Raw genomic sequence first — 13,560 nt, forward strand, 5'->3', positions numbered from 1 at the left:
CAAGGGCCACCCCAAGAGCCGGACAGTGACTGTTGGGTGCCTCTGGAAATGTCCTTCCCCAGAGCCCAACGACCCCTGACACTGAGGTGGAAGGAAGGATAGAGGAACGTGGGTCTGACCCAATCCCAGTCCTTGAATCTAAGCTCTCTGCAACTGCCTCCTACCCCAAGTGGTTGACTATCTGCCCCAAAAGAATCAATAACTATACCCGTTTTCCCCGCCAAACACGCATTGGAAGTCGGAGAGAGATTAGAGAACATTCTGTGCTCTGACAGGCCACCTTCGGGGGTCGCACATCACGTTCCCTAACCACTGGGCTGAGGACAGCTAATACTGATTGCACAGCCAGGAAAGACAGCAGCAGAAAACCCCAGGGTGACTCCCCTGATGGCCACGCCCGCCCATCAGAATCAACATGTACTAACATCTCTGCAGTGACTCCCAAGCCCCACGAGATGGCCCACTCACCCAGGGAGGCGAGAATCACCAGAGCAAGATGGCACGTCCACACAGGGCCACGCTGCCCACTGCACAGGCCTCCGTGAGCTACAGCACTTGTTTGAAAAAATGCCATCTTTTTGTCTGTTGGGATCTATACTGTGTTGGGGGAAGAAACACACTACAGATTAGGTTGATCCATGTTGTTATAAGTAAAATATGGTCCAACTATTGGAAATTTCATATGGGTCAACCTATAGTAAGCTGGCAAAGATAAGACAAGGAAGCAACTGGAGAAAAACGCTGACCTGCAGTACCCACTGGAGCTTATAACTGAACCACAGAAGCCGAGAGCAAACAGGATGAAGGTGAGGTGAGCACTGGGCGAGCCCATGGTCAAATCTCAGAGAACAGCCCACAAGGAAGGAGCCGAGATGGACAAGTGACTCCCTAGGCAAACAATGACATTGGTTACAGTTAAAAATGTAGTTCCTCTTCTCAATCTAGGACCACAAAAAGTATAGAAGTGAGATTACCTGTATTTGGGCTCCTCGGAAGTCTATTACTCCAAGTATTCCATGTGGAGAAGTTTTCCCCTTCCCTGATCTTACTGCTCCCCTCCAACCGAGGGGAGGAGCTCATTCCTCTTTATTCTCCTATGAAGAAATCAATGTGCGATACTTCCTGTCCAGGGAAAGAGGTGTCTCCTTGGAGAAACCAATGAAGCTCACAGGCTCAGCTCGAGGATGAAGACATCAAACTCCGCCCCCACAATCCAGCGACCGTACTGAACAAGGACAAACACGGGGCCACGGCATCCAAATGAGTGTGGATTAAAGAAACAAAACATGTCACCTGGAGAACTTCAGAACCAGAGGCCTGGATGTGTTTGAGGGCTTTGCTGTTGAGAAATTTTTTTGATTTTCTCTTTTCAAACCCACACCACAGTAACAGACTCCAACAGCCCCAGTTTCAGACTTGGTACATCACCAGGAACTCATTCCAAAAGCTCTAACTAGATAACTAATTTAATACACTTTGCTTCAAGGTTTATTCCTTGGCAGGCTTCCCAGATACAAAGCATCTCTGGGCAATGATTATGCAGATGCCACTGGAAGAACTTTAAGTGGCGGCCGGTAATTGAACAGGAGAGGGGCTGGGAGATGTGAAAAGGAATGCAAAATGTGCTGAAGGACCCCAAACACTTGTTTTTCAAAAGGAAAAATGGGGCATAACTTTCAATGTTTGCCTTTGGGTTTCAACATAAACTTTGGCTAGGAAACTGGATATTAAACCAATTTATTTCCTGCATTCATGAATACTCCTGGAGCACGAGGTGGCAACAGCGGACAGGTTGAAGAGGGGACCATGAGTGATGAGCTCAAAGAGACAGCGGATCTACAGGCTGCCCACACGAGACCTGTCAACAGCGCCCACGCTGGGGCCCATGAGATGAAAGAGACATACTGACAGGTCATCAAACAATAAAGCAGGAAATTGCAGACCCGCTGTTCAGACATCCCTCACAGCAGAATATTCCAAGGATGGACTGTATCTAAGGAAAGGAAACCAATACCTCTCTGCCTGTTGATGATCCAAGTCCTGAGCACCTGAGTGAGGGCTGTGAGCTCTGTTCCGCTGAAAATACATGGCATGCTAATGGCTTTCTTTTTCAGAATATAGACCAAAATTCCCGAACCTACAGAGCTCGGCTGAAGTTATTAGACTCCTTGACTGATTCTTTAGACCTTGGGGTAGAAGACAGAAGGCCCTCCATCACCAGAGACTCTTGAGTCTAAAGAGGAGAAAAATCATACCATCTGGCCAGATGTGAAACTGAGCTGATTCCTATGCCAAAGCAGTTCATGGGGACCTGCATCCACACCCATCCGTTGGTGTGCGGTGACGGAAGTTACAGAGGCACACTCTTCTTTCTAGTTGATTTGATGCTTTCTTTCCTTGTATTTCCAGCCCAGGAACAGACAAAAAATAAAATAAAAGCAGCAGTGGAAAAAGGCATGGTAGAACACCACAGTGATCAATTTGGAGAACAAAACAATTTAAAAGTTACATTCAAGAAAAACTAGAGAAGAAAATCCCCCCAATTCAGCAAGATGGAAAGCGCGTGGAATATCTGTGTACTAACCTAAGAAATTCCGAAGCACAGGGACCAGTGAAGGCCCAGGAAGAGACAAAGTGAGGACCGAGCTTCACTGAAGGCAGCGTTGACAGCACAAATGACCAGAGCGGGTTGTATGGAGAAAGGAGGGACCACCACAGGGCTCTGTGCGAGACGAACTCCACCACGTTCATCACGGGGGCCAGGACTACGATGACAGAGCCCTGAGCGGGCTGAGTTCTGTTCGTACAGACCAAAGTCTGGAGATGGCATTAGCACAGTGGGGTCACACCTGGTGTGGCTCCTGGCCAGGACCCCCGCTGAGAGTCAGCCCCCATAAATCAGCATTCCCAACTGTCTCCTTTATAACCTTTCCAATGACTTAGTGGCTCACGGACAGACAGAATACCCCCAGCACCTTGACCTTCAGGCCCCCGTCCAGCACACCCATCCTAAATAAACACAGGATAAAGGGCCTTCCTGTCTCCTTTCTCTTCTCCCTCTGGTCCATTAGCTTCTCTCAATCAGGCAAGAAGCCGAGCTGTACAGATGGCCTGGCCCAGGGCCTCCAAGGCCACCAGCCTGGCACCCACCGAGCAAATGAGGAGAAGCTGCAAATACTGAGGGTGCAGCCCCCGGCGAGGAAACACAACCTCCAGAGCCCAGATTAATGGGTGGTCGAGAAAGATGCAAACAAAGCTCCCCATTCAGCCTGGGCAAGGATTACTGCACTGTAAATGCAGCCTTTCCACTAGCTGCTCCGGCTGTCACTCAAGGTTGGAGGAGGGACTGGGGGAAGACTACTGAGGGTGAGGACAGAAGGAAGAAGAGAGGAATCTGTCCATCAAGGCTCCCGAGCCCAAAATATAAGAGAAGAGCGTTTTTTCCTTCAGAAAAAAAGGTCTTGGCCCTAATCTTTACATTTTAGGATAAATTCATTTTCTTGCCATCTTTGATTTGGACATGAGCAATTAAGCTGATGAATTTCAGGGTTGGTTACCCATCTGGCTGCAACTTCACCAGAGATGTGTTCCCTTCTGCCTCTGTCCCCCAAATGATCCACCAGGCGACCTTTCCCTACCAACACGTTACAATGCAGATCAGTCAAAATGTGGTTCCAATGAAAAGCACTACATTACTGTGAAAACTGCAATTACAATGATTCACACAAGTTATTCCAAAGGGGGGAAAAAATAAATTATCTCATATAAAATAATACATGATGTTTATGAAGAATCTTGGCTCCCGTGATGAGGGAGCCCGTGTCCTGCCAGCTCCAGCCATCCGTGCCCTGCTGGGGGAGCAGGCTTTGTCTGGAGGTGCCTCCCCATCTGCAAGATGGAGCTGGGTCCCTCTTCCCGGGGCTGGGTCCAGGGCTTAAATGAGTCTGGAGTTTTGGAGGAACTGAATGAGGACCTGGTAGACAAACTTGTACTGAGCGATGGTCTGGATCATGAACATCCTTTGCTCCCGGAGGAGCCTCAGCATCATGGGCACTTCCACTTTCTGCAAGAAAAGAGAAAAAGCACAAGGTCCTGAGATGGGGAGCTTCCCTTGGGTATTTCCTCATTCCTTTGTCCAAGAAGCATTCCCTCACTGTCCATGCGCAGGTACAGGAGACAGCAAAGGACTCAGCCCCCTGTAGATTTTCCCAATCAAAGACTTGATACCAGCAGTTGGAGAACCTGGTTGGCATGTACCACTGATGTGCTATTGTATTTTATTTTAAATATGTGTTTATTGATTTCAAAGAGAGGAAGGAAGAGGGAGAGAGAATCATTGATTGGCTGCCTCCTGCACACCCTATATTGGGGAATGAGCCTACAACCCGGGCATGTGCCCTGACTGGGAATAGAACTGTGACCTCCTGGTTCATGGGTCAATGCTCAACCACTGAGCAACACCGGCCAGGGATGTGCTATTTAAAATACAGCCCTAACCGGTTTGGCTCAGAGGATAGGGCGTCGGCCTACGGACTGAAAGGTCCCAGGTTCGATTCTGGTCAAGGGGATGTACCTTGGTTGCAGGCACATCCCCAGCAGGGTATGTGCAGGAGGCAGCTGATCGATGTTTCTCTCTCATCGAAATGCTCTATCCCTCTCCCTTCCTCTCTGTAAAAAAATCAATAAAATATATTTTTAAAAAATAGTAATAAAAAAAATAAAATACATTTTTAAAAAATAGTAATAAAAAAAATAAAATACAGACTAGTGTGTTAGAGAAAACATAGAGGCTGGAGTTAAACCCGAATGGTATTCTCAACTCTATCATGGCCCAACGGTAGGATTGATGACATCTCTTGATCTTAGCTTCTTCACCTGTAGATAAGGGTAATGGTGCCCTGCCCAGGTTAGTGACTGACATGGGTTATAAGCTCCTGGATCACATAAAGTACCCACCTCCTGGATCACAATGAAGACATGCATGTAAAGCATTGAGCACGATGTCTGCACACAGTTCTTAAAGACCACGCATGATCATTTTATAATGTTATGAAATGAACCATCACCTGCTGAAGCACCGCTCTACTTCCTAGGTGTAGGATATGGACACATTCCTTCATTACCTGTGTTATACAAGAGTGCTAATAAACAAGACCCTTCCCACAGAGTTAACTGTAAAGGCTTCTCGAGTTGGAGCTCTTTTAAAATAGTGCTGGCACGTGTAAACACTAAATACAGGTTAGCTGTTGCTATTATATTTTCATTATTGCCATCATCATCACCATCACCTCCACTTCCATCTCTGCCACCACCATCACCATCATACTACCTCCACCACCACCCCCCCTCCACCACCTCCACTTCCATCCCCACCGGCACCACCACCACCCCCCCTCCACCACCTCCACTTCCATCCCCACTGGCACCACCACCACCATCTCAATAGCCTATAAGACTCAGCCCCAAGGACAGATTATCTGATAAGGTGCAATTTGGAGATAAGACAAAGAAGGGTCCCTTGGTCCTCAAGGAAAGAGTCCCCGTTGCCTTAAAGATTCACTCTCACGAGCTCTGATGTCCACTGGCCCTAACCCAAGGAATTATGAGGCAGCTGATGCTTGCTCAGTCTTGCTTGGAAGGCATTTTCTCCTCCCTACTCTATGAAGGAGGGATAACTAACTCAGAAAAGCAGGAAGACCAAGCCACCTTGCTATTTGGCTGGTGATAAGCTGGTCTTTTGTAATTAACTCCAGGGGCCAAGAGAGAGGATTATAAACCATAAAACGTGTGGGCATTAAAACGTGACAGGTAAACATTCTGTGACCGAAAGCAACGGGCCACAAAGAGGCTTTTTGGAACAGCCTGGGTGAGTCCCCTCCCATCCCTACCTCACAGGTGCTGACCTCACACATCATTGAAAAGAAAAGGCATTTCACTGACAAAATTAAAACTGCATGGATTAGAGAATAAAACATAAAGGAGTTAATCCAGAAGCCATAGAAAGTAGGCAGGAAAGTTTAGACAGGAAAATAATAGGACATACAATTTCATATTTGTCAAAAAAAAAAAAAAACAACAACCACAAATGAACGAACTAAACCTGTTCCACTCTTCTCCCAAAATAAGGGCTTGGAGCTTACTCGTCAGGCCTGAAGCAGAACAAAGTGGAGAACTTTTTTCTCCCTCACCATCTACCAATCGCACTGATGGGAAACGGGCAGATAAGGCCAGCTATATTTGTGCTGGGGAAGGGAAGTGAAAAATGAGTCATCCAGCTATCTTTGAATATCAATGGGAACAGAAGTCCCTTATGGACTGACCACGTTCCGGCAAAGAATGTTCTGGCGTGCGACTGGGCATTGAGGAAATCCGCTATGTTTGGACACACCAGAGATAATTTAATCGCCCGAGCCCTCATCAAGTCCACGCGAGGCCCCAATGGCCGGGTCCCTCCCTCGGTGCCATGCTGGCTCTGACATGTACTGTGTACATTCTACTGGGCCAGGAACCTCTGGTGATCAATGAGCCTTCGTGTCATTGCCTCACGGAGGCTTGGCCTTTGATGGGTCTCCATAGAGCTCAAAACGGAACCATCGTTCATGTCAGACAAGATGGACAGAATAGCTTCTCAAGTTAAAAAGGAGGATGGGGGAGCAGAGGTGTGCACAAGGAATGAAGAGAAGGGGAAGAAAGTGACATGAGTAGGGAGAACGAGATGTGAGGAGGGGGTGAGGAGATGATGAGGCCCTTCCTTCGCCCCTGGAGCCCACAGTACCCCAGGGGAGCCCACAGTATGCTCAAGCCATAGGTCCCCTGGTTCCATTCCATCTTATCCCATCTCCCAGTGCTGAGTGGATTTGGGACTTGGTGGCAAGCTCTCCACTCTACTAGAGACTTCCAATAGTGACAGAAGCAAACAATCCAGAACTCTCATGTGAGACAAAAGGATAGAAACTCCTAGAAGATGATGAAACCTCTGTGATGCAGTCTCAGCTGATTCCATGAGGGGCATTTTGCTCATCAACAGAACGTTCGGTGTTTTCCAACACTAGGCCACATTACTGCGAACTCCTCTCGTCCCCAGCAGCACAAACATGCATCCTACAGACTGGAAGCTTCCAAAATGAACTTTTATAGGCAGGGAGGGAGTTTACAATCCTTTGAACATGTTTAAACTTAGCATTTATTGTTTTCCTGCAAGTTACACTATAACCAATTTCATGGGTTAGTACTCTGATTTTCAAACCACGGACGGTAATGAGTAAATACGTATTACATAAATTCCTTCGCAGAACGTGTGTTGTAACTTTCCCGAAAAGCTACCGAACCACTTGGAAAGTGTCCTCAGATCCTCCGAGCTGTGTAATTTGGAAAAATGAACAAGAACCTAAGGACACTTGAAGTTGGAGGCAGAGTGGAGAAGGAAATAACGGGGCCGGGGGGTGGGGGGGAGCGGGGGTAGAAGATCTCGTTTCTCACCATGGCACCGCTTCGGAGCCACGGGGCTCTGGACAAGCCACTGGACAGTGGGCCTCAGTTTCCCCATCTGTAAAGCAGGAGGACTGGCATGTGCCCAGCCCCTCTCCATGGCTGCTATGAGGACCCCACTGAAAACGCGACAGCCGTTCTAAGCCCCATATAAATAAACAGCAGGCAGTCTCTGGCCTCCATTGCTGTTTCATCTTGAGGAAATCTGAAGCCCCTCAGAGAAAAGACTTGATTAGAGCAGGAAGGGGATGCCACGCACCGTGTGGGCACCACATTGGCCACAGCCCCTGCTTCAGGGAGAAGAGCTGGGCGTGACCTTGGCAAAGGCACTCAGATGCCCACTTCGCTCTGTCACTCCAGCCACTGCCAGTCTAGACCGCAGCTAACCACAACCCCCTTTAGAGAAAACCCCCTCTGAAGGATGCCAAAGCTTTGTACACTACACGCATTTTCACTTAGGCTGGAAATGCCAAAGCTTTGTACACTACACACATCCCAGACACGCCAGACGCGTCGAAACTACATGTGACCAAACCACACACCATGGGAAAGTACCCACAATGAAGCCAGACTGCCTACACAACACTGCCGACTTCTGGAAGTCCATGCCGACGAAGAGCAGACGTTCTCACCGGTCCCTATCGCACACGCCGATCTCTCTATAGGACATGGGTGTCAGCACAGGGCAGTGAAAGGCGGAAGATAACCAGGGCTGGGAATGTCAGAGCCCAAGCAGGGATCCGGGCTGTGGAAAGCTCTTGTCAGGACAGAGGGAATCGGGCCCGGGAAAGAAGGGTGCAGGCCTGGCCAGGGTGCAGCTCTGTCCCCAGGTGGAGGGTTCAGGAGGCCCCAGGTGACTCACTTCATTGTGCTCCAGGCAGTAGATCATCAGCTCGGAGAGGATGACCACGCCGGTGCGGCCCACGCCCGCGGTGCAGTGGACCACGATGGGCGGGTGCCGGCTCTGGGTGCCCTCCAGCATGCTGTTGGTGTGCCGGCGCACCGACTGGATCTCCTCCAAGTAGGCTGCAAGACAAAAGGCACATCCGTCATGGAAGCCCCGAGTGGCTTTGCCTCCAGGAGACGGGGGAAGCCAAAACTGATGGAGAATCTTCCTTTCTTCTTCTTTTTTTTTTTTTAAGTGACAATGATTTACAGTTCTTACAAGACACTAATTATTTGGCTGGTACCCACGGTACAGTCCCGGAGCCAGAAAGGACCAGCTGGGAGTCAATTAGTCCATGGGAGAATTTGTCCTTTGAATTAAATAGTTCTTTTTTAAAAATTAAATTCGGTTTTCCCCTCTGCAAATCCCCAAGTCCCCCAAGCAGATGAGTCTCGACATTACTTACAGCAATTCCTCCTATTAACAGACGGGGATCAGAGCACCAGCGAGGTCCCCCTGAAACGCCCGCCTGGCAGCGCCAGTGTCTGGTGGGAAAAGCCTCCATCTGCCCTCTCCCTTCCCCTCACTGAACGAGCAAATGTCAACCGAGGCTCGACTTCATTTTTAGATGTTAAAATAGACATCGGGGGGCCTGCTTTACAGCTTGGATTCCAACTGGTGGAGTAGCTCAAGGTAAGCCACCCCCCAGCCCCATTTCTGGAAGCCACATGTTTGGGGGAAGTCATGCCACCATCCCCATCCCTCCCAGCATCTGCCTAGCTCAGCAGGGCTAGGGGGAGGGGGGTCTGTTCACTACTCCATTGGGGCACAAGTGAAAAATTACACTGTCCTTCATGACCGTAAAAAAAAATAAGGGTATAAATGTACTTCTCGCACAGTCCAGGAAGTGGAGAAAGTCGATAAAAAAATGAGATTTTGTAGTCGCTGGCTCATGGAGAAGCAGATTGGAAGGCCTGGGCACTCAGAAAGAAAAAGCTCACCCTGATGGAGCTACATACACAAGACTCGGGGAGATGCTCAAATTGGTGAAGAGGAAAAAGGGCATGCCACCCGGTCTGGTTCATCTAGAAGCATCTGTTTTACAAACAGTCAATAAGAACTGTTTTCCTTACTCGCTTATCTCATTACAAAGTCATTGAGTTTACCAAATAAACAACTATTCCTGCCTGGCTGGTGTGGCTCATTGATTACCGTTGACTCATGAACTAGGTCGCTGGTTTGATTCCTGGTCAGGGCACATGCCTGGGTCCCCAGTGTGGGACGTGCAAGATGTTTCCATCTCTCGCCCTCTCTCTCTAAAATCAATAAATACATCGAAAGAAACACAACACCTCTTACTACTGGCACCACCAGCAGTCATGTAAAATGTGAGAGAACAAAACAAACAAACAAAAAACGGGGGGAAGACAACCTGAGATGACTAGACTGGTTGCTACTGGGCACTAGCATGAGCTACACTGTGCATGGCACCCTCTTCCCAGTGTTTGTGCCAGGGGGAAGGGAGACTGGGTGACTGAGCATTCTGTCTGACAAAAGGCAATGTTCCCAACCAAGAGACAAGGGTTTTCTCGTGCTAAATTATAAAGTAAAAGAAATGATCAATATGGCAGATGCTACCATCTAATGGTGTTTCATAAAACACAGAGGAACTGGATTTGAATGGATGCTTCCTCTAGCCCTCGTATTAACACCTGTGAAGACCTCTGGAGGCTGGCCCTCACCCTCTGTATCCAGGGAATCTGATGGAAACACGGGCAGAAATCTTTTCGCGTTCTCAAAAACTTGAGAGAGCCAACGTTTCTAGGACCCAACTCGACACACTTATCTGGAGTCCCTTAGACATGTAAATGAACACACTCAAACTACCGTTTAAAAACGTTTCCTATATTTTTTTCAGTAATTTAGATTGGCCTTCCCTCAGTTGGTTCTGATTTTAAAGATTGGGCTATCATTTTAACCACCTTATAGACTCAATCTTATATTATCAGGGCTGTTAGTCAATCATCAAACTGGTCTACTTTTTTTTTTTTTTTAACTGATATACTTTTATTGTTCCCATGTTCTGTGTCTTGGAGAAAATTCTAATTAGTCAATTAGGGGAGGATTACTAGAAAGGAACAAAAAGAATACTATTGTGAGGAAAGCGAGTTCTGTGGAGGTCAGTGCCCTCCCTTATTAATATCTGAGCTACAGGAAACTGACCTCAGCAAATCACAAACCCTCTCGATCACGCTCTAGATTCTTTGATCCCAATCATCTTTCTCTTCTCTACTTTCAGTGTCCAACTCCAGTACCATCATCACTTTAGTGGGAAATTAAACACCTTTATCAACGTATAAGTATATACAGAAATCTTTCTATTGGAATTTGTGAAATGGTACATTTAGGTATTTAAAAACCTGTCTTCTCTCTCTTCCCCCCAACCCCCCGCCATGCTTCCCATTTTAAATGAATATCAAAATGAACTCAAGGTGTTGACATGGCTCAACACCCCGATGATGGGCCCTTCGCAGCGGTCACAGGTCCTCTACCAGCTGCAGAGCCAACAACACAACAGGTGTAATACTAAACCTGCAGAGAGCCCCAGGGCCTCTTCCCAGCTGGGTCAGGGAGGAATGGGGTTTCCCCTCAGGGGCAGGACATTTAGGCAAGGAAGGAAGGAAGAAAGGGGGAAGCCCTGCAGCCGTCATCACAAAGCAGATGACAGTATCGATCTCACCCCTGGACTGGAATCACTGGCCTGCTTTCCTCATGGGACCTGAAGTACCTTTCACATAAAGACCGCTACATGTCTGCGTTCTAAGAGCCTGATCCAGGGCCTGGCGCGTGGTGAGCACACACACCCAGCGTCTGGCCTTGCAAATAAAGTACTGCACGTAACCTGGGTGACTTCACTTCCAAGATAAGCATATCCTGGAAAAACATAAATGAATGAAGCCAAAATTAAGAGTTTCAAAACTACAAGTTGATTTCCAGAATTCTTAGTGTCTTAATCACAGTTCCTGATTGAAACTTACTGCTATTGGGAAATACAAGGCTTGTGAGAGCAATAAATGAAAAAATAAAGGTCTTTGTAAAAATGTTACTGTGGTGTAGTTTTTTTGTGGTAAAATATACATAACATTTACCATTTTAAGTCATTTCTAAGTATACCAGTCAGTGGCATTAAGTATGTTCACAATATTGTGCAAGCATCCCCACTATCTATTCTAGAGTATTTTTTGTTGTCCCACACAAACGTTATACCAGTCACATAATAATTTCTTATTTCCCTTCCCCAAAACTCCTGGTAACATCTTTAATACTTTCTATCTCTATGAAGCTGCCCTTTCTGGGTACCTCATGTAAGTGAGTCATACAATATTTGTCCTTTTGTGTCTGCTTTATTTTACTTAGCATGTATGTTTTCCTTTTCTCGAAGATTTCTTATTTTTTTTCTAAGAAGTGAAGGGAGATGGGGAGAGAGAGAGAAACATCGACATGAGAGCCAAATACCAATCAGCAGCCCCCTGCATGCTCCCAACTGGGCATCAAGCCCACAACCTGGGCATGTGACCTGACCGGAAATGGAACCAGCAACCTTTCGGTGCAGGGGACGATGCCCAACCAACTGAGCCACACCAGCCAGGGCTTACTTAGCATGTTTTCAAGGTTCAAACGTATATCAGAATAATGATTCATTCATGAGGAAAGTTCTAAATCAAGGTGGAGTCAATTAGCTTACCACAGTTTCAGCTTACTTGCATAAAAGGTAAAGAGAATATGGTAAGTGACATACAGTATATTAGTCTGCTCTGTCCCGCATAAGAAGGGATGGATACGTCCCTGTTATAATACTTTTGCCACTTAACAGAAAGCCTCCTCTCTTTCCATTTCATCTCCAACAGATCAGATCACTGACACAGCTGGTAAAACCCTGGCTGGGAAGGGAACACTTACACAAAAATCCTTGGACATCCTCGGGGCAGCCGTGATCTGGCCAGTCAGTATACTGCAAATGCCACACCGTCCTTTCCTGCCCAGACAAAAGGTGCTTGACCTTCAAGCCGGTGGTTGCATAGCAACCAGAATCTGTTCGGAACTTTGTGGTGACCTTGAACTTGCCATAGGTGGCTGAGCTGTGCTTGGAACCCAGCTTGGGCCAGTAGCGGTGGCTCTTGGTGCGTCCGCCCTCCTGAATCACACACAAAAGTGAAGTTGGAAATTAGTCAGGGGAAGCAAGCGCTTATCCTCTTAATCTTAAAATCTGAGGATAGGGGAGAATGTGAATAGCTTCTAAGTCACTAACTCAGTAGCACTGTGCCATGTCTATCACAGATTAGATCCTACAAATCTTAGCTAAGACCCATAAGAAGATGTACAATGGTAGCTACAGCAACGGAAAATTTCAAAGATTCACAACTGAGCTGCAGTTGAATGTCAGAGAAGAGCCAGAGCGGCGGAGTCTAGAGGTGAGAACACGCTTGGGGTGTTAAACAGGAGGAAGGTGGTAGCGAGGAGGTCAGCCTCCTGGTCCATGGGAGGCAGTTTGGATTTCACTCCACGGACCGGACCGTGGGAAGCTGCCCAAGGGGATGGAGCGACCTTAGGCAAGGGAGTGACAGCGACTTAGTGGTCAATCCCGGTCACACTCTGCATTTCTGATGTTCAGCCCAGGGCTCTCTCTATTAGACCACACTGAGAGAGAGAGACAAGACACACACACACACATCCATGTGAGAGAGAAACACCAATCGGTTGCCTCCTGTATGCGTCCCAAACGGAGATCAAACCCTCAACCTAGGTATGTGCCCTGCCTGGGAATCGAACCCGCAAACCTGGTATATGGGACAACGCTCCAAATGAGCCACCCAGCCAGGGCCACCACTATCTTCCAATGGGCTGTTCTGGAAAGCAACTGCTCGGAACAGTCCATGGAGAAAATGTGACATTTTTCAATTATCTCTGTTCCCCACCTTTAAAAATTATTAGCAAGCCCTAGCCGGTTTGGCTCAGTGGATAGAGCATCGGCCTGCGAACATGAAAGGTCCCAGGTTCGATTCTGGTCAAGGGCACATGCCTGGGTTGTGGGCTCGATCCCCAGTGGGAGTCTTGCAGGAGGCAGCCGATCCATGATTCTCTCTCATCATGGATGCTTCCATCTCTCCCTCTTCCTTTCTCTCTGA

At 47.6% G+C, this 13,560-nt stretch overlaps 1 protein-coding gene across 1 annotated transcript in view; it reads right to left on the bottom strand.

Moving 5' to 3' along the window:
* Positions 1–3,477: 3,477 nt before the first annotated feature.
* Positions 3,478–13,560, bottom strand: part of PTPN14 (protein tyrosine phosphatase non-receptor type 14) — an 87,701-nt gene continuing 77,618 nt past the window's right edge. Inside the window, exons 16-18 of the mRNA XM_080647313.1 lie at positions 12,335–12,569; positions 8,351–8,514; positions 3,478–4,063 (exon numbers count right to left, since the gene is read on the bottom strand). Of these exons, the coding sequence (XP_080503439.1) occupies positions 3,935–4,063; positions 8,351–8,514; positions 12,335–12,569 (528 nt within the window). The 3' untranslated portion in view covers positions 3,478–3,934. The remainder of the gene's footprint in view (positions 4,064–8,350; positions 8,515–12,334; positions 12,570–13,560) is intronic.

Source organism: Plecotus auritus, assembly GCF_963455305.1.
Source record: "Plecotus auritus genome assembly, chromosome: 12".
In the NCBI taxonomy this organism is placed as follows: Eukaryota; Metazoa; Chordata; class Mammalia; order Chiroptera; family Vespertilionidae; genus Plecotus; species Plecotus auritus.